At 35.2% G+C, this 27,733-nt stretch overlaps 1 protein-coding gene across 2 annotated transcripts in view; it reads right to left on the reverse strand.

Annotated features, from left to right (window-relative positions):
- ADAMTS16 (ADAM metallopeptidase with thrombospondin type 1 motif 16) overlaps positions 1-27,733 on the reverse strand; it is a 79,214-nt gene that overhangs the window by 17,353 nt on the left and 34,128 nt on the right. For both annotated transcript variants that reach the window (XM_081952967.1, XM_081952968.1), the window contains 7 exons: positions 21,136-21,284; positions 18,711-18,883; positions 17,575-17,705; positions 14,686-14,809; positions 12,488-12,732; positions 8,488-8,626; positions 700-826 (listed from right to left, as the gene is read on the reverse strand). In XM_081952967.1, coding sequence (XP_081809093.1) covers positions 700-826; positions 8,488-8,626; positions 12,488-12,732; positions 14,686-14,809; positions 17,575-17,705; positions 18,711-18,883; positions 21,136-21,284 — 1,088 coding nt within the window. The remainder of the gene's footprint in view (positions 1-699; positions 827-8,487; positions 8,627-12,487; positions 12,733-14,685; positions 14,810-17,574; positions 17,706-18,710; positions 18,884-21,135; positions 21,285-27,733) is intronic.

Genomic DNA, 27,733 nt, shown 5'->3' on the forward strand with positions numbered 1-27,733 from the left:
AGATGGGGAACTCAAAGCTGAACTTGGAGTCAGAGCCAAGGGATAAATTGTTAAGACTCAAGGAATAAACACCAGTCAGAACCAAATAATAGAAAATGAAACTACAGAACAAGCAGGAAGAAGATAGAAAGGACACACAGCACCAACAGCAGAGTCAAGAACAGTTTGTTCTTCAGAAAAGGTTCCAGCCTAAGCAGGAAGCCTTTCAGGGTCCAGGAAGGCAAATAGAAATACCACCCCATAGCACTTTACAGCACTCTCTGGGTAGCTTATTTTGCACATTGCCCCCAACAATCTGGGTCCTCATCTAACCAATCTCAGAAGGACAGAAGACTGAGTCAAACCTGAGCTGGTCAGGATCAAACTCCTGGCTGTGGGCAGAGTTTGCCTGCAATACTGTGCCACTAGGCTCTTCATGGCCAGCTTTGGCATGAATGTTCAGTCCAAAGTTTTAGAAAATGTTTTGCTAATGATAATATATTCCAGCCTAGACTTCCCAAAGCTTATCACACCAAGAACTGCATATATTCCTTCACTTGTGAAAGCCTTATAATTAATGAACAGGACTTGAACCATGACTGGAAACAAACTGGAAGCCAGTGCATATTATAAATACATTCCAAACAGAGTTCATTTAACAGACACATGCAATGCCACATACTTTTGAGGAAATGCACACTTTGTTGTGCATTTTATTACCTGGGAAGACAAGCTGGCATTTTGCAAGGGATGGCTCCAGTAGCTGGTCGGCTCTTAGGGTCACATAAAGAAGCATCAACTTGTACTTGAAAATCTTTGTAGCAGGTTCCTTTTGTCACAATTTGACCTGCATATAACACAGCACAAATGGCAAACACAAAATCATGAACAACTACTTACATTTGAAACTCCATCTCTTGATTATCTAAAGCCACTGTGTTGATCTTACACAATCCTACACAAACAACAAGGACACATATGACTACTTCCCATGGTTTTATTTCCCAGGTCAAAGACATGCTTTGTGCCTTAAGAATTCACTAATTTCATACTATTTGACAAACAATTCTGGGGACTATGATATACCATTTGCTCCTAATTGCTGATCCACAGTTGTCTTTCTTTTCTGCAGACTTTTCTTGTTCCCATCCGTTTCTTGACTAAAATGTAAACTCAGTTGTGTCTACACAAGCTAGCTTGTTGTTAGTTCTATATTAGCAGAAGAGGGATGCAGCTTCCTTTTTCAGTCACAGGGAGGTATAATTCAGACCAATGTCTTTAGAGAAAGGAAACAAGGGGATTATTTAGACAGTTATCCCAATTCAAATGTTTTGATTTTATTTCTGGATTGTTCTTTTTATTAATCCATTACTCCCTTTTAAAATTTTATTTCCGGACAATGTGTGCAATTTCTTACAGCTCTGAGTTTACATTTCTCACCCTATTCTTATACATCATCAATACATAGGTCTACGTACAAGCACTAATTAAATTACAGCACAAAATAGATTTTGTGATCTGATAATGACTGATATCTTATCAGTGATTCTGATAATTTTAAAGGAAACAATGAATTGAAAACTGATAATCTGAGCATATACCAATTCTCAAGTATATCGGAAAGTAATGCCAAAGGATGAAAAGACAACAAACTCACAAAGCACAATAAAATGGGGGGAAAAACTATCAAAATGTAGTATACAGAATTCAAGTACAACAGTATAGATCTTATATTATGAGAAGAGTTTTGTTGACTACATTTGAATTAGATAAAAGTTTAGAGTATCTGATTTGAAAGTTTGCAAATAGGGATTATCTATCTGTCTAGACCAAATTTTTCAGCTTGTACATTTAGCACAGTGCAGGCAACTGCTTTATTGTTCTGTGAAGCTGTGACTCCAATTTAGAGTTTTTTTCTTTGCAAATCTGTGTACATTTTTTATGCCTTAGAATATATGGAGAGGTTACATAGTGATCAACCCTCGTAAAATTTGTAAAAGCACAATGCAGTTTGGTCTGACACACACTGCTAGTCTGAAAGAATGTTTGACCCATTTCATTAACCTGTTTAAACTTACATTCCACTATATATAGTTTGACAAAGTTTATGTAAACAACCTCAGGATGAGATAGATGGTGGGCTGGTGGCCAGAATTATTACCATTCCACTTCCCCATCTTACTCAGCTTCTACAGCTCAAACTTGTCTTTAGTCTTTCAAGGATTCCCACTGCAGGGAATGACCATATTATAGTTACAGAATCCACTGATGCTCTGTGAAGAAGAAAGAAAGGATGGGATGGAGCAGCTCTCAACTTATGTCAACTTCAGCTGGAAGAAACTCAATTGTCATTATTTGGTGCCTTCTTCACTGAGTTCAAATCCTCTCTAAACATGAACACTCATAATCCCCTCGTTTTTTTATCCTCCAAACCTGTTTCAATAGTAAGAGGTCCTTTAGAAAATAGTTACTAGGGAGACTGCCTGAAGGGAACCACCTCAGACCACTAAGGTGGGTATGGCGATCCATGTGGCAGGGTTACACTTACTCTCTTCAGCTTTTATCGTCCACTTTTCTCCTATCGTGGGGTTTTCCCCATTCCTTCATTCCTTCTATGCACATTTCTCTTAGTGTAAGTTTATCCTCTTCTTTATAGATTTCTTTGTGTATGTACTTTTTTATTTCATAACATTTTGCATGACTGATATAAATTTATATCAATCTACTAATGCAGAGTAGTGAGTGAGGCAATGGTGGCTATTTATCATTCAGAGATGAAAGGACACTATTCTACAATTTATTTTAGTTCTATTATCAGCCTCTTTCCCAATGTAGTCTCCCTATGCAGACTCTGCTATTTTTGATAGTTACATAATATATGGCTTGCCAGACATCCAGACGACTTAGTCATCCATTTTATGGACCTGCCCATCACATGCTGTCTGTGTAATGACTAACAAGAAGCTCGGAAAATAGCTGGCAGCATGTCATCTTCCCAGCAAGGTGAGTGACTTTGAATTGCTCTGAGAAGCAAGCATTTGGGAAGAAGGCAACAGGAACCATTTAGTTTGTCAAATAAATCAGACTCCAAGCTCACAGTGTCTCTGCTCATTAGTCTTCTGGACTGAGAAGGCAAATAACAGTATTTAAGACTAATATAAATAATTGCTGCTATTCAAAAAGTTTCAAATTAGTTTTTATTTATCCTCATAAAAGCTCTGTGAAACCTAATAATAGCCTAATGCTTTATCAGTGTATCTGTACTTTATTGCTTCACAACTGATAGTTCCTCACGAGTAATAACAACACTGAATACAGAGCCCAAGCATGTTAGGTTTATTGCAGATAGACATGCTTTTTTTTTAGTTATGCTGCTAATTACTACATAAAGTAACTATTCAAATGTTACTGAAGTTGACCAGAAACAGAATAATAGAGTTGGATGGAGCCTTGGAAGCCTTCGAGTCCAGACAAATGGCTGTCCAATCTCTTCTTAAAACCCTCTAGGGATGAAACAACTACAACTTCTGGAGGCAAGCCTTTCCACTGATTAATTGTTCTCACTGTCAAGACATTTCTTCTTAGTACTGGATCTCTCTTTAATAAACTTCCATCCATTAATTTTTGTCCCACTGTCAAGTGCTTTGGAGAATAGCTCTTCTTTGTGGTAGCCCCTTAGATATTAGAAGTCTGCTCTCAGAAGCCCAGTGCTTCTCTTTGCTAGAAACTAGACTTTCCTGCAATTATTCATCACATGTTTTAGTCTCTAGTCCCGTAATCATTTTTATTGCTCTTCTGTGCACTCTTTCTAGAGCATCAACTTATTTTTTGTATCACAGTGTCCAAAACTGAATACTATATTCCAAGTGGGGTCTTCCAAAGCAGTATAAAGTATTACTGACAGTTCATGTGATCTTGATACTATCCCTCTCTTGATGCAGTCTAGGGCCACATTGGCTTTTTTGGCAGTTACAGCAAAAGAATTTCAGCAAGGATGAATTCTGCATATCTATTAAAGGTACACACATTTTTAATTCTTTGGCATTAGGGTATAAAGAGAATCTTTAAAAAATTGGTTAAACAAGAGGCTCCTATGTCTTGGGAGTGGGAGTCGCTGACCCAATTTATATGATTTATAATTGTAATAAAACATTTGATTTATTGTCTTCTCAGCTGTCTGATTTTCAGCTGCAATGGATACATTATTTAAAATATGGCTAGTATGTTGAAACCACAATTTTGCTTTCTCATAGCTGTAAGGAATCGTCCTAATATTTAGAGTAAGTTTTGGAAGGTAGTAAGGTGTATTTTGCAATTTTAAAAAACCTTACTTTTTATTCATTAATTAACTAATTATTTTATTTATTTATTTATTTATTTATTTATTTATTATTTATTTATTTATTTATTTATTTATTATTTATTTATTTATTTATTTATTTATTTATTTATTTATTTATTTATTTATTATTTATGAAATGTATAGACTTCCCATCTTACTTCAAGGTAACTCTCAAGATATTTGAAATTAGTCTGGGATGACACTGCCAGGCTAGTCACAAATTACATATAAGATCACATTTAAGTGGCAATTTCCATAGTGGTTCAAATCATACAGGAATGGAGAAAAAGGAGGGAAATAAAATTATGAGAAATCATTGGAGTTTCTGCTTCTTACTTTCTTGTTCCATCTCTGTCAATTATTATTTTAATTATACCTACTTTTCTCATTCAGTGCTTTCTCATTCACCCTAACTCTCCAAACCATTAAAAGAAAAGGGAATTCCTTTCTCTGGCTGATTTGAAGATTTATCCACCCACCCCCTTCAAAGTATGTACAAACATTCAGGGGAAGAAAGGGCTCCTGAAATCATAAAATATGGATCATCATTTAAAAAATGTGATATAGGATGAGACTATGTTCAAATGAAGCTCCATCTCATAAGTTGTAACTCCTTAGTGCATCTGGACTCTAGGGTTGTTTCCATGACTAGTTTTAAATCTAGTGGAGTAATTATCAAGGCCATTGTGTGACCTGTAACTTTTCCTTGTTAAAATTACATGCAATGCTTGTTTGGGTACTGCTTTCATGTAATTGTCACATTCTCCACCCAATGTATCATTGAAGGTGGGAAAACAATATCAGATAATGCTTGGCCAGGAAAGCAGTATTAAGTGTAACTCTCAGACAACAAAAGGTTATCTATCTCTATTCTGTCTCAACTGCTGACTATAACACCATACAATTATTGAGATGAATGAACAAACAATCTAAAAATGATTAGCACTGAGTTATGCACAGTGCTACAATTTACAAAGGTCAGAATTGCATAAGTGGACCTACATTTTATTGAAATGAATAGATCTCTGCAAGCTAAAATTGACAAAGAAAAAAACAACAACTGATAAAATACTTGGAACAATAAATATCCAGCTGCCAGTGTGTCCAGCTGTGCTTCTTCACTGAAGAAGCATGTGCGCACTTAACTCATCGCATTCCATTGTTTGTCCACTGCAACTTCCTATTTGGCTTTGAGGGAGGGGAGGGAGTTTTTATTAGAACCCAAAACAAATTGGGCTCAGGGTGAAGGAAACCCTTTCTTGTTTGCTTTTTGCCATTCTTTTTTCTTTTTATACTTGCAGCAGAAATTTTCTGCAAGAACGCTATCTACTAAGCATTTAATTCAAGCCTTAGCAATATGTAATTTAGTAGTGATGAACTAATAAATCCATCGAGGTGACATTAACACATACATATAAATAAAAAAATCTAAAATGAGATTAAAAGATTGATTGAATAAGGGCAAATGATCACTTTAAAATCCTGCTACAGTTTGACAAGCATAGCCCTCTTAGGTCAAGGGCTGTAGCATCTGTATTGAAGGTGCTGAGACAAAGATCAGCTTCAGTTTTTAAGGATCACAGTCATTTTGACCTTTATCTTTTACATGACATCAGCTCTTCATTCTCCAGGTGGCAGATGTTTACACAGAACAAGCAGTAGCAGATTATCACTCCATAAATAGACAGCTCAGAAGCAGATGCTGCCCTCTAACAATGTAATGTTCATTTTATCAATCCTTGACAGCTACCCAGACTAGTCTAGGTGACAGGATCTCAGAAGGATAACATAAGCACGTATCTTCATGGGGATTTTCCCACCCTGTTTTCAGATTAGATCGAATTTTAGCTCCCTTCATCTCAGTCCACAAAGCAATGACAGGAGTGGTAAACTAATACACCTGAAAGGCAATAGTTTGCGGGATATTACTCTGGAACAGAGGAAAGCAGCTAACTATTTCAGGGGTCATTTTGAGCCTCTGATTTTAGCATCTAGTTCTCAACCTGTCCAAGCTCCTTAACATTTGCATTATTATACCTTAAAGAAAACAGAGTCCTTTAATTACCTTCTTCAGTAACATAAAAGAATGCCAAAAAAGAAAATTACTGTCTTTTAATAAAAGCCTAGCTTCAACCTAATCAAAACTCAAAATTTTGATCCAGTTAAATAGATTTGTAGATAAAAAGATACACCTTAGATACATTGTTGATAAATACATACACTATAAATAGATACACATATGAAATATTTCAGATTATTGTCACTTCAGACTCAGTCAAAGTTATCATTATGTTGAAGAAAGAATAACTACTTGTAAAAGTATTTTTGAGAGGTGCTGTTTAATTTTGGACTTCCAGATAAGAAATAGCAGACTGAAGACCACTCCATAGGTTAGATTATAGAAGGAATATAGTCATGATGTAACTTTAGATAAAGAGGAAAATTTATAATTGTACTTATTACTGCTGTAAAGAAGATCAGAAGCTGCTTCTCATATCTTTTTTTCTTTCTTTTCTATTTTTTTCTATTTTAGTTTTTCAATCTCCACAATATATATGGAAATTGCCCATTAACTGCTTTTAGCTATTAGAAATCTTTGAATGGACATGTTTTACAGCACTGGGTGAGTTTCCTTCAATCCTCAGAGAAATAAAGTTTTAATTAAAATTTTTAGAACTTAAATTGGAATAATTCACAAAAGGGTCCAAATACATTTGAAACAAAATTTTGGGGTTAATTCTAAAAAATACTCCCATGGGGTATTTTTGCTCTGATTTTTTTTAAAAAAATAAGATTTAAAAATTAGGCAATAGAGGCAGAAGTTATTACAGAATGTATTTCAGAATTGGCTTTTTTGGCAATTGCAGCATACCACTGGCTCATACAGTACTTAAATAATTGTCCACTAGGACTCATAGATTCTTCCCAAAGTTACTGCTGTTGAACCAGTTACCATGTATTCTACACCTGCACATTGGTGTTTTTTTTTTTTTTTTTTTTGCCTAAGTGTAAAATTACAATTAGACAATTATACTTAAAGGAGAAGAATTCAGAAATCTGAATTATAGTTATGGAAGAAAAGAAAATAATCTAACATATGACACATTGAAGGATATTTTTGAAAAATGGACTCAGAAATTAATTTTATAGTGTTGACAGAGACATCTGTCTCAGAGGAAGGACTGTGTATAAAAGATGTTATGGAAGAAGAACAAGTTTTACTTAACAAGATTGAGACTAAATTACAAAGGTCAAGCTACGAGAATGACATGGAAAAAATGCTGTATACTGTACTTGACATGCAAAAGAAACTGGCTGGTATTAATAATTAAAAGTGATATACAAATAATAAACCAAAAAAATGGATTAATTTCCAAGATTGGATTTACAAAACAGACATTAAAATTTTGAAGAACCTCATGAGACAGAACAAAGAAAAATGAAAAGAAACCAAGTGCTAAGAAATTATTTGAATGGACTAAAGATTACAATTTGGTAAAGAAAGGAATATATATGTTGTTATCTCTGATAAACCTTAATGGATTTTCATTGACACCAGGACTGAAATGACAATGTGTTATGGATTTGTTTGTAGATCAGAGATGGGATATGGAAACAAGAAACCAATTGTTATACTTTAAGATGTGATAAGTTACTAAAATTATTTATACTTCTGTTGATGAAGATAAGAACTCACTTCTGTATTTCTCTTTCTTCCTTGTCTCTTTTCTTTTTGGCAATTCTACTCCCTTTTTATTTTTCTATCTTCTTAGCTTGTATTCATTTTTACTGTTATAATCTTTATTAAAATTATTATACAGACATTCATACGCTCTTTAATTTTTGTCATAATTTCCAATTCAAAAGGTAGTATTAAGGTGACATGTGAAAATATTGTAAGTTTCTAAAAGTATGGTGCATTGGTGTTATCTTGTTAGTTTGTTAATAAAAATGATCAGCATAAGGTGTCTTTCCTCTTTGCCTCTAATATTTAAGATAAAACTTCAGAGGTAGCTTAGATAAATTGCTCATTAAGGAGATTATTATCCAAGCGAACTATACTTCAGAATCCACTGAATGTGCCTAGGTAGGTTTGATTTCTAAAAATGGAACAATTTGTAGTCTGCAATAAAACGATATTTTAAAACATTTTAGAAATACCTTACCTGCTCCACATGAGACTGAGCATTTAGGACGGATGATGGCCCACGTATAGTTATGTTTTAATACATGTGTTCTTTTGGTTTCCACTTTAGGAAGAGAATATTCCCATGCAACTCCTAGATTTTTACCTTGTGAGAGAAGCTGACAAAAGGAAAGAAAGGAAGCTATCAGTTCATGCTTAGCGTGTGCTAAATTATAAACGCTTCCATAATTAGGAATTCCTGACCAGATTAATAAATACAGCATTTGAAAATATCTAGAATGACTCAGGTTGAACTGAGATGAATCTAGAGCAGTGTTTCTCAAACTTGGCGACTTTAAGTCCTGTGGACTTCAACTCCCAGAATTCCCCAGCCAGCTATGCTGGCTGGGGGATTCTGGGAGTTGAAGTCCACAGGACTTAAAGTCGCCAAGTTTGAGAAACACTGATCTAGAGAGTTATAATATTTGTCTAAGTACAAAATGCATAAATCTCTGGAATAGAAGTAAGGACCTGATTTTGTCTCTCTTACTTCAAGAAAGATGAATTTGCTTAGCAAAGTAGGACAAGTGTGACTAGACCTGGTCCATCAGCACAAACTAGCAAATATCCTATCTACAAATTTTATACTTAGGTATGAGTATATAAAATTAAACTATTTGATCATCCTGTGGCTAATCAGAAATATTGTGGGTGATCCATAAATGCTATTTTCACTGCTCTTGGGAGAATGGAATAATTCAAATTGGCAGCAGCATTCTGGGGAAGAGGTACTGATTATGGTGTGGCCAGTGGATGAAAGCCTTAACACCTCAGGATGAGAAAGTTCATCTTACTAGCCAATAACTGCTTGTTAGAGCTTGAGACCATCAAGTGATCTAAATGATATTGGGCAGAAATCTGGGCTCCACACCACCTGACCCTGACATGTTTATTTCTCTGGTAGCAAGTCTTGCCTTCGATCATTTCATGATATGGAGAATGACTTGAGCTGCTGCATTAGCACAATTGCTCCAATTGCTGGCTATTTGGGTATTCCCATTAAATTCCTTACAAAGTGATTAGACACGTTAAAACAGATTTAAATATCAGAACACACAAACACACAGTCATGAAACAGCCAGAGTTAAGGTAGGTCTGTCTGTCTGTCTGTCTGTCTGTCTGTCTGTCTGTCTGTCTGTCTGTCTGTCTGTCTGTCTGTCTGTCTATCTATCTATCTATCTATCTATCTATCTATCTATCTATCTATCTATCTATCTATCTATCTATCGTCATCATCATCTTAACTACTTTCTTTTTTACAAATAAAATCTTATGTCATTGGAATCTGTCTTGTCTGTTCACAATTTTAGATATGACTAATGAATTCTTTTCTTCTATTACTGTTCATGGGAATGTGTTGAATATCTAAGTGCAAGTTTGACTAATTTTCCAGCTGTTTAGCATTGAAGAAATGGATGGAACTGTGGTCCCTTCCTAATTTTAGAGGCATTGATTTAGGATATCTCTTCTGATAAGGTAAATTTATTTATAGTCTGCCATTCCAATAAAAGCTGTGGCAATTTGATTTTGGTATTTAAAGTAGTATGCAGAACAAAAATAAATAAATTGACAGCAACAACCTCCCAAATATTTGTATTCTTTTGATGATGGCATGCTACATGGGAATTAGATTCATGTGGACTGTTGAAGAAATGCATATTCCAAGGAGACTTAGGACCATTTAAAAGGAATTGGCATAGGGGTTGCTATGGCATGAGGACAGCATGAGATGTAATTTGTGTACCTTGCACAGATAACTAAAGAAAGAAAACAGGATAAAACAAAACAAAAAGAAGATCTAGATTTTTCCAGCTAAGTTTTAACTACAATCCTTAATTAACTTGTTGGGAAAGTTAGCAGCAACTATATTATAACATAAACACGTTTTAATAGAAGCAATACTGTTGTTTGCAGAGAGAGAGAGAGAGAGAGAGAGAGAGAGAGAGAGAGAGAGAGAGAGAGAAGAAGAAGGAGGGGGGAGGGAGGGAGGGAGGGAGAGAGAGGGGGGGAGGGAGGAGAGGGAATCTTTGCAAGACTGCTATTGAATTGAATTCTTAAGCTTATTAAACAGGCCTTGCCCCTAGGCTGCACTTTTTGCTACTCTGAACCAATGCTTGATACTTTGCTGAACTATTAAGGTAACTGCTTCTAATGTCATTTCTCTACTTTGTCCCTAGTGATAATGATAATCTCTGAATTGTAGAGCAGTTGATGGCAGATACAGTAGGAATGGAGAAGTATATCCCCTTCCTCAAATCCAAATTGTTCATAAGAAGGACCTAATCACTCCTGAACATTCATGACACAGAATTTTAATCAACTATTTCATTAATTACTGCAATCACTGCATATCTTACAATATAGCTGCTACTATATCAACTTGTTAATCAAATGTATTCTGTCATTTTTGTGGGGCACATTTTACTTTGCATTTTTCTATATAAGCTTCTGGGAAACAATTCAGAAATGTGTTTTGGAAAATAGCATCCCTGCTCTGGTTCAATATTTCAGCTTCAATGTTCTGTTTCCTTGGAATAATCTAAGTTGTCCCATGCTTCTGGGAATTTTAGAGTAGGAACTAATTTCTTTCTGTAGGAAGTTAAAACCCACCTCTCTCCTAGAAAAATGAAATATCCTGGGAAACATTGAAAAGGCAGAATATTATATTTCCCTGGATAAGAAATAGAGAAACATTTTTTTAGGCAGGAAACAGACTCACTGTTAATAGCCCCCCACCTTTGTCAATGGGCCATTAAAATGCCTGAACCAGTCTAGTCTACATAAAAAAGATCCCCCCTTTAGCTCCAGGGTGATGGGATTAAGGCATGATAGTATTAGCCCTTTACCCATCTCACCATGGGGCACCTGGGAAGAAGCAATGCTCAACCAAACTTGGACTCAAAACGCAGCCTAGAGAGTTGCCCCTGCATGGCTCCATGGGAGTCTGACAACCAATCAGAATTCAAATCCAAGATCAAAGCCCAGAGAGGGCATAAAACCAGGGACTTCCAGCATCTCACTCTCTTTTTCTTTTTCACCCAACATCTGGAAGCATATGATCCCCCTTTTCTGTTCAGGCACTCAAGCCATGTGATCCTGTCCACCATTGAATCATCTTTCCAAGCAGCCTCCATGTTTCCAGTGTCTCTTTCCCCACTTGGAGCTGAACCCAGATGGATATTTTTCCAACACTTCCTTCCTTCCTTCCTTCCTTCCTTCCTTCCTTCCTTCCTTCCTTCCTTCCTTCCTCCCTTCCTCCCTTCCTCCCTTCTTATTTGAATGCTCTACTTTTAATTTGCCTTTTGTTTGTTTTGAGATTTTGCCAATAGATATCCTCAGTCTTTTCGTATCAAACACATACTGTAAGTATACTCTATATGACTACTTGAAATTAAAAATGAATTCCAAAAATAGGGGACAATTTAGATTATTCCAAGATTATTATTCAGTAATTGCACTCTAATAATATGTAAAGGTGTACAAAATAATCAGATTCCTTCTCTATTCTTTGTGACCTTATTGTCTCCTCTCATTCAGTCTAGCAGCAGCTGGAAAGGAGGAAAGCAGTTAAGTTTTTCTCTAGATCTGTATAAAGTCTATGTAATATTTATAAAAGAACATTAGGAGTTGCTGAAGCTTGTATTTTGATTACACTGCAAAGTCATAATGTCAGTTATAAATATCCATGACTTGCTAGAGTATAGGTTAAACTGCAGTAGGTCCTCATTTCAGGAAGGAGGAACAGAGCTATGAAGCCTAATAAAATTATGTTCCCTATTCAACATGTTATTTTCCAGCATTGTATTATGACTGTTCCAGGGTGAATCACCATGGAGAGGCTATAAACAGAGATCAGGTTTTGTTAACCTGCATTATCCATGTATTGGACTTCTCAGTCAACATGATAAAATAATATGAGTCTTTTAGGAGTTCTAATTACTTTTATACAGTGAACAACATTCCAAGACAATATCACTTACCTCTATTGTAATACTCTCATTTATAGGTCCAGAAGCACTTAATGTCTCTGGGTGGTTATATGGTCTTTGATAGACAAACAGAGTGCCAGCAAATTTGTATTTCCCAGGCCAGTCAACAGTCCAATAACCATTGAGGTGGTACTTTTTACTGGAAGTGCGAACAGCAATATAGGAGTTGGATACATTCATCTCATACACATTAATGCTTCTTGCTCCAGCAGGGATTGTGACTAATGTGTAGTACTCTAGATAAAGGAAGAAAAGAGACACTTCATAATGCCATAGCCAGATCCAGATGAAATTGTGGACTATAAAAAAATAAGTTAATAAACATCTATTAACTTCAATGTAGGTTTCTGCTAGGAATTTGGAGACTTACAATGAAGACATCATGATGTAATTATTATTATTTATATTAAATCCTGTATGTGGTAGAGAGTTCACTGAGCGATATACTCAGAATTGCAGCTTTAGGCATGCAGTGGGCCAAAACTGTTGACCCTAGAAAAATGTTTTCCATTCCCTCCCTCTTATAAGTATAATCTTTATTGTCATTGTACTTAAATACAACGAAATTGGTTATATCCCAAGGACTTAGGACAGAGCTAGTTTAAATTTCTTCACAATGCTTTCTGCATTTCCCAGGCTTAAAGTAGGTTTTTGTAACTGTTGCTACATAGCTTCCCCAGAGTCATTTCTTTAGCATTCTACAGGGAGCTATTTCTACTGTATGAATTCAGGCATCTTTAAGCATAGGACAATGATATTGATTCTTGTGAAAAATGGTTATAGACAGTCCTCCAGATAAATTCTTTTCCAAAGAGATGCAGAGCCTACATGAGGATAAAGAACCTAATAAATTAAATCCTGAGAAATATTGGCCAAATTTCTTCTCACCCCTGATCCTGCCATCCTAAATTCAGGCTCTGAAATAAGGAAATAGACATGCACATCAAATCATATTTTTTTCTGAATTAAACATCGGAAAGCAGAAACTAGAAGGAAGTGCCATATTTCTTGGGAAAAATAAGCCTCCTTGAAAATAGGCTGTTATCTCAAGTAGATAAGCACTAACAATGGGTTATAAGCAACACCAATTGTGTTGCAGTGAGATAAAAGCCTGTCCTTTGTTTATTCAACACTGAAACATAGTGTTTCAGTTGAGTCCAACCTGACCTAGATTTTTCTGTGTTTTGAAACTGTGCTGTTCTGAACAGGATAACATGCTATCTACTCCTGAAGTTTCAAATAGCAGTACTATGGAGTCAGCATCTTGCTAGGCACATAAACTGTAGATGAAACATTTGGGAAGAATTCCCATACTGTTTCTATACCTGAAGGATACGGCCTTTTCTCAAAAGGATGCTGGGTCTTGGAGATACTTGAAAAATAATAGGAAGTCTTTCTACTATCTTAAAGACTGATACCAACAGATAAGCTCGCAGCCTACTTTCACTTAAGAAGTAGATATAACACCAAGTGATGATGTTAGGCCTTGAGCACAATGTTACACTAACCATGTTCTTGTCTCTTATTCTGTAGGGAAGAACATGATAAAGGACTGACTTCCAGGAGCACTAAGCATCATGTCATTTGAACATGAGTTATCTGCAGATAAAAGAAATTTGGACTCAAGATACGAAATACAGTAGGGAGACTACAGTATGACATGGGGTCTACAACCTCATAGGGTAGCAGATTCATCTGATGCTTTTGAAAGCATTCTGGGATTTCTGCAAAAAGTATTGCCCTATTTGGCTTGTATAATTGGCTGCTACAAGGATATGATGAGTAACACGAGCTTACACTAAAGTAAACTGAAAATGCCGAACCCCATCCACCTCTCCATTCCTCAGTAGGCTTATTAATGTCTTTATCCAGTTGGGTGGTGGGTATCTGCTGAGATCTTTTACAAGCCATTATCTTTAATCACAGACATACATTAAATGTAGTTTTCTAGCCTTCAGAGAAGAAAAGCCAAAAATGTCTAGAAAGCAGCTTTATTGCCAGTTGTATGGAAGTAAATAATATGTGATGAGATGTCATAAAAATGTTCATTTAATTTGTTTTTATCATCCTTATTTATATAGACATGCATGCCTTTTTCTGTAAATAAACACAGAAGTACTTTTCCTCTAATAATTTCCTGTAGATAATTTTAATGGCGTATTATAATGAAAATATTCTTAAATTCTTACGATTTGTAGAGTGTTGTTTTGTGTACTGCCCTTTATAAATACTGCAACTTGAATCATCTCCTTTGCATACTCCACAAGAATCTTCTACAGCATTGGAGCCTAAGACATGATCACAGCCAACCACCTGCAAAAGATGCATGCAAACTTATATAACATACAGTAGTTTAATCTAAAGGTTTACAAATAAGAATCAAAATATTTCATTTTGCTGGACATTTTGGTGTAGCCTTATAGAGAAAAAGCCTGCATCTTTTGTTTACATCTTTTTGCATTATGTGAATGTATTATTTGTTTATATTTTATTAATACAAAATTATCTTCATAAATCTAAAACATGGCTTCTCCCGCTTGCATATATTGTGATTCTTTTCAAAGTGTTTACCTGGCCCTTCTTGCCATTTTAGGCTATCCAAACGTGACAGAAAAATAACAAGTATAACACAGTGCTGAGCATTTTATTTACCATTTAATAGAGAAATAGGTAATACTTTTACCATTCCCTGCTCATCCCAAAGGACTTCACACTACGTGAGTATTTCTCTTGAATATTCTTAGTAATTCATAGCTAAATTGGAGAAAAATATTTGAAGAAAAGGGTTTGCAGAAATGCTATTGATAGAATGGAGGCTTCACACTTGCATTTTTTATTTTTATCCTCTTCTATGTAAAAATTTGGAGCAGCATTTTGGACATTTAGGAAAGAGCTTAGCTGTTTCCTAAATAGCCCCTACTATTAAAATATAGTAGTTTCACTGGGAAACTGTTTCTATATAATACTTTATGGTAGGTGTTCTGAAATTCTTTGAAATTGAATTGAACTTTGAATTAGTTATAAAAGCAGCAATTTTTGTGAAATAAATGGGAATAACCATTAATTTGAAGGGTGAATTCTCTGTTCCTAGAACTACAAAGTGGCCCTCTACATATCCAGAGAGTCCTTTGTGCTGGTAAAGGCCACTTAAGTTCTATTCCCTGCCATTACAGGAATCCATTTTTAATTGTTTTAAATTTATGTTATAACAATTAAGAACAACAAAACTCCAAATGCATATAATAACATTAAGGAATCAACACAATTTCAAAACTGTTGAACAAAGCCATTAATTTAAAATTAAAATGTAGATAAATTAAAAATCTTGGAAAGTAAATCCAAATTAAAGCATTCCAGGCAGGCAGTTATACAGATTTTCCTTGAACATATCTAATGAAGAAGAATCCATCATTTTACCTTAAATCCATTATTTGGAGTCCTGCACTCTGAATGAGAGAGAATAGGTCTTGACCTTCTATGACAGGGGTGTCCAAACTTGGGAACTTTAAGACTTGTGGACTTCAATTCCCAGAATTCCCCAGCCAGCCATGCTGTCTGGGGAATTCTGGGAGTTGAAGTCCACAAGTCTTAAAGTTCCCAAGTTTGGACACCCCTGTTCTATGACATCTTTCAGGTACGTGACAAATGAAACTACATGCCCTCAGTTCCCTGCTCCTTCAATCTTTCTTTACAAGACTTGGTTTATAGACCCCCTCAATATCATTGTTGTCCTTCTCTGAGCATGTTGAAATTTCTTAGAATTGTTCTTTATTTGTGATGCTTAAAACCCAAAGCATTTTACAGGTAGTTCTTGACTTATGACCACAATGGAGCCTGGAATTTCTGTCATAAACCACAAGGTCATAAGTTGAGGTACTTACGTGACTGGACCTGATTTCATAACTTTGATTGTGGTGGTTACTAAGTAAATGCTACAGCTATTAAGGGAATCCAGCAGTTGTTAAGCAAATGCGACAATTTTTAAGCAAATCAATGCATTCCTATAGGTGGTTGTTTTTTTGCTAGAAACCAGCTGAAAAGGCCAGAAACTGGCACAAACCATAGTAATTTGCAGTCATGTGACTGCTGAACACAGCTACTGATTGTAAAGGTGATCCAATTGCCATGTGCCTGAAATGTGGTCATGTGACTGCAGAGTGTGTGCCGCCATTGAAACTGGGCTGTATCTTTTGGAGGATGTGTCCTAACTTTGAACCATCACTAAATGACTGGTCAGAAGCCAAGGACTACCTGTAAAGTGAATGATTAGTTCCCAAGAATTGGAAATTATAATTCTGTTGATACAACCTAAAATTACATTTGCCTTTGTTACACCTTTTGCACTACTGACTCATATTCTCAGTTTGAGTCAAATTAATATTCCAAGAACTTTTTCCTGGTATTCCCTTTACATTTGTTTTAACTGAAAAGCTTCATCTGACCATGGAGATTTGAGCTCTTTCAAAGTAAAAAGATATTGCCTAACCATATTTCTATCCATCCATCTAGCCAGCAATTTAACAACCAGTTCACTTGAACTGGTCCAAATCGGCTAAATACCACCACTGGACATAACTGAATGGATAATGTTATGAATTTGCATGAGGGAAATAATATTGAGGCAATATATGCAAACCAACTCTTGTGTTTATTAACATCAACCAGAAACAACAGAACAGAACAGCACCCATTTGACAGCTATTTCTATGATAGCTGTCAAACAGGCAACCAATCAGCAGTCAGCCATTCTCCTGCCTGAACTCCGGTGTGTCTTGACCAATAGGAGACTGCCTGGCTCCAGCTGATTCCTCGCGGTCATAACTATGAGGACATAACAGATAACATCATCATCAATGTTATTTTTAGAACCAGAGAGAGACTTTGGGCCAGACCTTTTAGGCTGAGAGAAAATGATTGGCCAAAGATTTGCTTTAAGCCTAAAGGCAGGACTAAAACTTTCAGTTTCTAAGTTTCTACCCTTGTGCCTAAACCACTACACCAAACTGGCTCTGTATATACTAATTAGAGATATGAAATGCATATTATCAGTGAAGAAAAGTACCTGAGTTCATCATTACCTCACAAATACCATCAATACAAACATTGCGGCTATCCTCCGAACAGGGTGTCCCATCTTTTACTTTGTTTGATAAGGAAAAGAAGAAATCAAAGCCTTCCGCAATACAGTATAGTTTGCACAAATACTGTTCTGAAATGGAAAGAGAACAAGAAGCCTTCTTTTAGCCTTCACTAGAGCTGGAAGTAAAACATGAATAAATCTAAGGTCACCTAAAGACTGCAAGGGATCCAATGGGGCAATTTTCACAAGTCTTTCATTTATTAGAAATTGTAAACCTGGCAACTGAAATTGTATCTTTCTACTTTATTGATCATTTACATTTGTGATTTTTAAAAATCAACATAACTCTAAACAGAAGAAGGAAAATGTATAAATCAAAGTCCCAATGCAATTAAAAACTGAATCTTTATTAACTTAAAAGATGAGCGATTTCACATCATGCATATTCTCCAAATGAAATAGGTTTGCTAAAGAAATGCTTATATTACTCTGAATTCATTCATCCTAAATGAATGAATAAGTGTTTTTATCTTGCTTTCAGTGCTATTTAAATGGAATATTTAAATAAATACATCTAAATAAGGATACATTGAAGTGTTGATTTTAAAATGCATTTGTAATTTTAAAGCTATTGGGAAAAGGGCAAACCATTACAATGGCATTAACCAAGAAAATTATGCAAATTCATACCATGTTCTTTTGGGGGAAGAATTAAAACATATGTTTCTTATATATACATTAATAAAGCTTGTGCTGTTGCATTGCTTTCTTTAATTCTTCTTCTTTTCCTCATAGGATATTCTATTCTTTTACATTTTATTCTCTTTTATTAAATAAATAAAGCAGGAGGAAGGGAGGAGAGGGGGAGGGAGGGTAGTGCATTCCAAGACATCCCAAACTCTCTCTAAATAGAATGTCTGATATTAGAGGCCACCTTTATAGAATACATTCTTTTGATGTTTAACAATTACATTTGCAAAATGGACCATTTCACAATTTAAAACAGACATGTGTATAATCTGAAAGCCTGTGGCTGAATGCAGTTGGTCTGATTTCTTGAGATGAGGGGTGGGGCTGGTCCTATCACATGTGCAATTTCATTCTTCTGATACTGTCAAACATATTTAAATTCACCTTCTACTTGAGTGTATGGTTTCCACTTGTAGTGCCATCCTCTGAACTTCTTGCTGTTGAATTCGGCACACTGAGCAGCTCTAAAGCTAATGCTGTTTAGGGGGCACTTCTGAATGTTGCAAAGCTTCAACATCCGAGAGGAACCTTCACAGAATTTCCCTCGATGCGAAGGTCTACAATATTAATGGAAAAACTACCTCAAATCACTTATTAATTAATAACATAAATTTAAATAACCCAGCAAACCGTAGAACATACACGAGAGATTCATACAGAAGCTTGTGACTGAAAAGTTCTTATCCCATCAGCCTAGTATGCATATAATTATGATGAAAAAAATCAGTTTTACAAAGTAGTTGCTGTCTGCATAAAAGCTACAAGGTTCAGTATGAGACACAGGACAGTTCTCCATTTACTCACATTCTGCTCACTGTTTTCCATATGAGCATGCTTAATCTAGAAATAGGCCAAAACGATTGCCCCTAATTTGTCACCCAATTCACAGGCTGCTGACAGTTGGGAAATTAACACCTTCAAGTGGTGCAATGACAGAATACTTGCTACAGTCATTTATCCTTGCCAGAAAACCTCTGAGAAGGACTAGAATACAATTTTTTTTAAAAAAGTCCATGATTTTCATTTTTTTTTGAGAGAGGATGTTGATGTTTCACTACATCGAAAATATCTCTTTCCATCCTGAATTAATTCTTCTTCTATGAAATGGAAAGCCATACAATTCATGGAAAAATTACATGCAAAATTGTATTCCTGAGCATTGGTTGTGACATTAATTCATCTATTTCCACTCCAGCTAGCTTTACTATGCTTGCTGCACTTTCCCTGAAATATGTAATGCTATTTTGGAAACCTGAAAAGCCCAGAAACATTATTTTTGAAATTAAGACTATGTATAGTCTCCAGTTAAGTATGTATCAGGATGTGGGGCAGAAGGTGCTAAATATTCTTCAACTATTGCTCCTTGGGCCAAGGAAAGCCAAATACGAAACTTAGTAAAGTGGATTGTGTATCATATCCTAAGTGTACCACTTTCAACCAAAGTGCAAGCATTTTCTCCTCCCTATTGTCAGTTGTGTCCTTAGCATTATCAATATGGTGAAACTGGTCAAAAGATGTTGAGAAAGTATCCTTTCCATTCACTTATAACCAGTGGTGGATTGCCAATTTTTTTTACTGCGCATGTGCAGAAGCACCCGGGCAAGTGGGCGGAGCCTCCCACAGCTGCTACTACCAGTTTGCCTGATCTGGGCCGAACCAGGAGCAACCCACCTCTACTTATAAGTCAGACAGTCAAAACCATGCCAATTTAAATACATACATTCATACATACATACATACATACATACATACATACATACATACATACATACATACATTTCAAAACTTACTAATCTGATCTGAGAAGGTGGAGAAAGGAGACTGAGGTGGCAGAGCACTTCTATGTGAGGAATGCTTAAATAAATAAAAGCAATATGGCCTGGTCATATTTTAAAATGATGCATAGCACAACATTTAAACAAAGCAGATTCCTGAAATGATGGATCAGAATCAGAGGTGGGTTGCTCCTGGTTTGGCCCGGATTGGGCAAACCGCTAGTGGCGGCGGTGGAAGGCTCTGCCCACCCACCTGGACGCTTCTGCACATGCAAAGAAGTGCTGCGCGCACAGATGAGCAAACCAGTAGTAAAAGAAATGGAAACCCACCACTGATCAGAATGCTTCACTTGCAAATGCAAATAGCTTTTAAATAACTGTTCATGGAACCTCCTCTGCCATTTGAAGACTGTTCATTTCTGTTTGGAGCCTATCTCTTAGCTTCTTAATTCTGAATGTGCATGAGTGCCTCTTTATTCTACTTGCACCTCTGAATCTAATTCTTGTTCACAAGTAACAATGCATGTGCAGAGCAATGGACAGTGCTGGGCACTTAACTAAGGACAGAAATGTATATTTAAAATTATAGGGTGATATAACAGGGATGCATTTGAGTGGATTTTCAAGACAAGAATTTAGAATTTAGAATCAAGCACCAACAATAAATTTGTAATCCTGTGCAGCAAAGATTTGTATGCCTGCTTAGCCACCTTCTCAGATATTAGCTTCAAGTCCCTCAAATTCCCTTCTGCTTTTTATTTTTGAACAAAATAGGATTACTTCATCTTAAAGATTCTACCTTTACAAGCCTTCAAGTAAAACACTTTCTTCTGCAGGAGAGGATCCATGGCCAGATGAATAAACTATTAGTTCAACAAAGAAATAGAACCAGGGCATCTTTTGGAAGTCCAACATTTTGTCCTAATCCTGGGCTACTTTTAAAACAATTGTTCATACCATAAATAGTTATGATTAGCTTTAACAATTTCGATTGCATCTCAAAGCGCTTAGACCTGAAACAAGGAAACAGTTACCTTGGATTAGAACAGTTTCGTTCTCGATGAGATATACCTCCTCCACAGGTTCTAGAACAGGATGACCAGCTGGACCACCCAGACCAATGTCCGTGGATTGGCTTTGGTCCTTCATCACCATATTTCACACATTGGCCACCACGGCACCACTATAATGTACAACAAGTTTGTTTGTGTGAGAGTAAGCAATTACTAATAGATTGTGAATTCAAATAATATAGGGCTTGGCAGTACTTTGCATTATCTTGTTAACAAAATGGTGGCCTCTGACACTGAACAGTCATAGAATAATACCACACCAGCTATAAGCAGACTAGTTACTACATTCAGGAGTAATTGCAGATTTTGGAAGTTTTTGAGATGGCCCAACTTAAAGTGCATTAAGTAGTTTTGGCTATGTAATACATCTATGAAGCAACCCGCCAACTTTATTTGAGCTCAGAAGCTAGGCAAAGTTGGGTCTGGTGAATTTTGTCAGCGGTAAGACTAGATTGGCAAATAACTTTCAGATGGTTACCAAGAATATTAATGAACACTGTTCCTGAAATCAGGAGTTAAGATTAATTTAAAGAAGAGTTTATTTTTAAGCTACAATCAACATGCAAATAGGGTAATTCCACATCTCTAATAAACATCCAGGTAGGATGCAATTATTTTCACATACCTTTCCTCCACTCATTGGATTTCTGCAATAAGGTGGACTTTTCAAAGAACAAGGGTCTTAAAAGTAAAACTATCTTATTTGGAAAGCCTGCAATCTAATCTAGGTTGGTTTTACAGCATTTCAATAGTTAATGTTATCTGTGTACAATTGTAAGCAAAACTCTCCAATATTAAATATCTAACATTAAAAACAGCAATAGTTCATAGCAAAAACTAAACATTAAGCATATAATGACTTCATTTTGCTTGGATCCCAGCAATTACTATAGTACAAAATTTGACAATTTTTATACACATTTTGAAGTACTGATAAATTAGTTTATGGAGATAATACAGTTAGAGGGGATATTAACTATGATCACCGAGAATATGTAGCAATTCAAAAGGAAATGTATTACTGATTCAATTTCAGTGACTGAATATATATATAAAGAATTTGGCAGAGGATGTTAAATAAAACTCCCCACTTCCCCCTGAGGGCGAAGCATTAATATATGCAGTGTAAACACTCTTTATTTGAAGGCATACAACTGTTGTAAAACAATTTGAGGGTATTAAGAGGCAGATGCATGACTAATTTTAATGAATAGAGTATCAGTTCTATTCCTCTGCATATCACAATCTAAGGCTCTCTACTTGACTTAAGTCCAAGTTTTGCCTAAATCCAGCAGTGATCTTAATAATAAATCTGCAACAAACCAAATCAAATATAATTTAATTTTTCCATAAGCCTGTCTATCAAAGACAAATTTCTACACTGCTCCTTCTGTGTACAATTAGTGGGAATAAATAACAATGTACTTATTATTAGAGAAGTCAGGAACCAAATAAATTACATTTGGGTGGTTTATAGAAGTCCAGCCATTGTTGTGAAACACCATAAGTCTCCTGGAAGACCTAACGCACATTGTTTCAATGCCCTTTAATACCCCTTCATATGCTTGATGCCATGATGGAGTAGTAGGAAGGGGACTAAGTGAAAACACTGAATTTTCCTTTCAAAAAATAATAGTTTCTCATATATGGTAACTTTCATTTTAAGTATATAAAAAAATACATCACATACAAAAAAGTCCTCTGTCCATGCAATTATTAAAAAGATACCAGTTTCTAAACCTGTTTCTAATACAGATTATTCACTTCTTGCTATGAAGTAGTTTTCATACATGTTTGCAAAGGGGGAACTGCTTTATTCTTAGTCAGTTTCCTAAGCAGAACAAAGCCCTCAGTCAGTTATAGGACATATTTTATATAACTGTTTTGTTAATTTTCAGGCAACATTTTACTTTTGGAAATTGCTTCTAGAATAACATTTCAAAATGGCTTCTCAACTAGGCATTTTTAGGGTGAGGAAGGAGCTGAAAGCTTTAGAGCAACTCGTGCCAGTCTCTTCCTAGTTGTCCACAAACAGGCCTGAAGACCTGTTGAAGACAAAAGATAAGTAGAGTAGAATGAAAGCTCTACCACTTTTCTCCTCTTCATGCATTTGTGACAGAACATGAAAAAGGCTTATTTATTTATTTTATTTTATTATTTATTAATTTTGTTACTCTGTTTCCCCAAAAATAAGACTCCCCAGATAATAAGACCAATCAGACTTTTGAGTGCATGTGCTAAAATAAGCCCTCCCCCCAAATAAGCCCTCCCCTAAAATATTTAAATGCATGCGCAGCCGGTCCCTGCCATTTCCTGGGGGGAAGGGAGGGAACATGCCCCATGTGCCCCACATGCACCTGCCATCAATGCAGAACAGCCTCACAGAGGCCGCTCCTGCAAACCCGAGCTGTCAGAAACAGAGACAGAACTTCCAGTTCTGGATCAGCTGATCTGTGGGCCATGGGCCGAGGTTAAGGGGCCTCCTGCACCTCAAAAATAATAAGACCTCCCCAAGAATAAGGCCAAGTGCTTATTTCGGGGTCAAAAGAAAATAAGAACCTGTCTTATTTTGGGGGAAACATGGTATTTATTTATTTTATATGTCATGTTTCTAGACTGCCCATCTCTCTCAAGGATGGGTTTACATGTAAACATGAGAAACAGCAAATATTAATACAAATATTGCTGCTAAATATAGTCCTAATATATGCATCATGTTTGGTGATATGTCTATGTTGAGAAAGTACTTCTAATCAACATTCAAAAAATTTAAAAGCTCTATACCCAATTTCTAATTTAAAAGGCTTTGAAAAACTAGAGTTCATTTAAACTGATTTATTACAATTCAGAATTCCTGCTTCAGCTGAGCTATAACTAAAACATGAGATGCTTGGGGTTTAGTTGAGTTCATTTTTGCAACAAGATTTATGTTTTCCTCTCAGACACCTGGTCTTTGTGATAAACTACAGCATGTCCAAGGTCACATAACTTGTCCAGGGGACAAAATAATAAAAACTTCATTTCTTTTCACTATATCCACACCTTCATTTGAGATGTTACTGCCATTGTCTCAACTTCAGTCATGTTTGGTGTAAAAATAGAAGATGACCACAGCGGTCAATGTTGATTTTAACTTCTGTATGCTTTATTGTTATTCCTAAACTTAATGCCCAGAATGTCAATTCTGGAAAGTGAGAATTGACAAGTAGTACATCTGTATATATCACTACTAGTAAAATGCAATCATTGTTGTTCCACATTATTTTTCTTGAAGACAAATATTTGATATGCAGAAACACATAAATGTTTTAATGTATATTATCCAGCTTTATCTTACTGTATATTATCTAACTTATTGTATATTATCTAACTTCTAACATAATATCTAACTTTTACTACAAATGTAAAAAATAAACATTTTTAAAAATAGAAATAAGTGCATCAAAAGAAGGAAAACAACAACAAATGGGAAAACACTTCAAACGTACATTCATTTTTAATGGTCTTTGACTAGTCAGTGTTAAGTATTTGAAGAGTTATTTCAGTTCAAGTATTTCAGGCTTTAAATCACAGTCTAAAAAGGGTCTTGGTATTAATGTCAATATCTATATTTCACTTTCCTTTTAGAAAGAAAGCTTAGTAGGCAATGATAAAAGAGGTAAATCTTAGAAAATGTCTATGTCTCATACAGTTGGTTGAGAATTTGGGGAGTTGAAGTCTCAAAACATCTGTAGATTACCAGAAAAGGCTGAAATCGTTCATTCCAGTCAGATGTTGACTAGAGTTGATTGCTACTAGCTAAGGTGACCAACCGTCCTCCTTTAGGGAGGACAGTCGTCCTTTTGTAAGTTCTGTCCTCCCTCGAAAAGTGTCCTCCTATATGTCCTCCTTTTTGATATTTGAAGGCTAATCTGTTGCGCGTTATGTGACGTATTTTATTAAACAGTTTTTAATGGTGTTTTTTTTTTTTACTTCATCGCAAGTATATTGAACAGATATTGAATCTTGTGTTGAATTTTTATCTAAAGAAATGCTCGACATTAAAATAGATGACAATTGTCTCTTTGAAGAAATTAGAAGACTGAATGTATATTTAAATTCTGAAAAATTAATACAATGGGAAAATCAACATGTTGAAATTGATAAAAGATGGGTGGATATTTTCTGCCATTTCAAAAATGAACATATTCCATGTGAACATTTATTTATACTTATTCAATTTACATTGTGCTGCCCTGGAACTAATGCAGCAGTTGAAAGAGTTTTTTTCAATTGCCAATGATTTTTCGACAAGTGAGAAATCGAGATTGAATGTTGATACTCTAGCTGCAGCACTTGCCGTAAAATTCAATATGAAGGATGTTTCTTGTTCAGATATTTCCAATATATTGTTAGAAGATGATACATTGACAAAAATATTAATTCAATGGAAAAGTACTCATTTAAATAATAATTAACAGGCATGTAAGCATAATTACAATATAAAATGTTGCAAATGTTTTTATTATGCATATATCATATTTTAGTGTATTATTGTTGCAATGAATAAAATATTTCTTTTATTTACGATATATTTTTTCCAATTTATTTGTCCTCCTTTTCATTGTAAAAAAGTTGGTCACCTTAGCATTTTGGACAATAGAACATGTTTTGTCCTCCTTTTCATTGTAAAAAAGTTGGTCACCTTATACTAGCCCACTACTTTCTGTTTAAGTTTGCCTTGCCACCTGCTATTTTGTCATATTAATGAATGCATGTTTGGTTCATTAATATGTTAATTTGAACAATATGGTTCCTATCCTCTTGTGCTTCTCTCATGCTATTTCTTGCAGCTTCTACTTATCTAAATTTTTGTAACATACTAGGTGGGCAAACACTGCAATATGCATAGATATGTAATCCAATTAATTATGTGAGAGAAGAACCTGGATTTATTACTGGAACAATCATAGCTATACTGTAAATATAATTCAACAAATGTAAAAAGACCTTTTTATTTTATTTATTGATTTATATTTCATATTTCTAAATGGCCCATCTCCCTCGAAATTAAAAAGTTAAGAGTTAAAATTTAAGATTTTTTTTAAAAAATAAAATTATATAATGATTATAATTTTGTTTTTGTTTTGAAAAACAGAACATGAAGAAATATTCCCTCAAGAATTGAATCAAATATAGAGTGCATTTTAAAAACTGTCTGTATATGGAAAAGAGCATACACTTAGGAACAGTGTATACAGTGTATATAAAATTGCGTATAGTTGCAAAAATATGTACATTTGGAACATAAAATATATACATTATGGAAACATTTCTATATAATAATAATTGCTGAATGTTCTGTTTCTTGACATATAACCCACATTGACATTGATAAATTATATTGATATAACTGCCTCAATCAGATTTGGACCAACCAATATGTTCCTATCTTCATCCATTACTTGTAATAATAATTCCTAGGCATTGAAAGAATAAGAATTTTTTATTTCCAGATATACAGTGAATGTAGACTGAATGCATTCTGCCTTTTATCCTTGAAATGAATCAGTTTATATGTGAAATGCGAAAAAAAAGGCTCTCCCTTAAAAGTTACAAAAGGAAAGAGTGAATATGGACAAGTACGCCTTTTGTGTTGTACATCTTGATAGTTTTAGAAGGTAAAGTGTTAAAGTTGCACTAGAAATTAATGGTTTATTTGCTGAGAGTGAGTTTCATTTGACTGTTTGAAGCTGGCTGTCAAACACTTAGGTCTGTAGCAGCTCCATATCTCAAGTTCTATCCCATAAGCTTCACAGTACAAGTCGGAGATTTTTCCATGCATCAGATAAAGTGGATACTATCAACACACATCAGCTAAACTAGGAAGATCTATTTAATCTTATATGTTTAGGTATCAGGCAATATATACATGTGAGATAATTGAACAACAGAAGGAACTGGTTGTAGACTATGAGTCTGTTTTATTCACCTTGCTGGAAAAGACACTTTTCATTCACAAAAATAAGTCATTTAATATATTCTGTATTTTGGGAATATTTCTGATCCTGAATAAAGATAATAAACCATGCAGAGAAGCAGGATTTTGCACGTGTATCAGATTGAATTTGAATATGATGCATACCTGAATGGGTGCTATTTGTTATGTTCAATGTTTGTTTTGTTGCATATTCAAAAGGATGCCTTCTGAAAAGAGTATAGTTCTGAGAGGCAATTTCTGTATTTGGGTGTGCATTTAGGTGAATACAGCAGCCTGCTTCCATATTAGATTCATGGCTTTTCTCCCCCATTTGGACCAGGGGACTGTGTTTAGAATCTTATATTTCAAAGAGACTATCTACAGTCATCTTGTCAGATTTGATGTTATTGTTCTAGATTGTATCCCCTTATATTTATGAGAATGATTTATGGCAAGTGACATGTTAAAAATAGTAAATGTGCACCTAGTAAAGAAAGCAAAGAAATTGTGCATGCTATCTGATTTATAAATGAAGTCATTTGTTTGAAATTGATTGTTCCTGTCTGTTATTCTTGGACAAATACACACACTCTCACACAC

Source organism: Natrix helvetica (genome assembly GCF_964273705.1).
Source record: "Natrix helvetica genome assembly, chromosome: 4".
In the NCBI taxonomy this organism is placed as follows: domain Eukaryota; kingdom Metazoa; phylum Chordata; class Lepidosauria; order Squamata; family Natricidae; genus Natrix; species Natrix helvetica.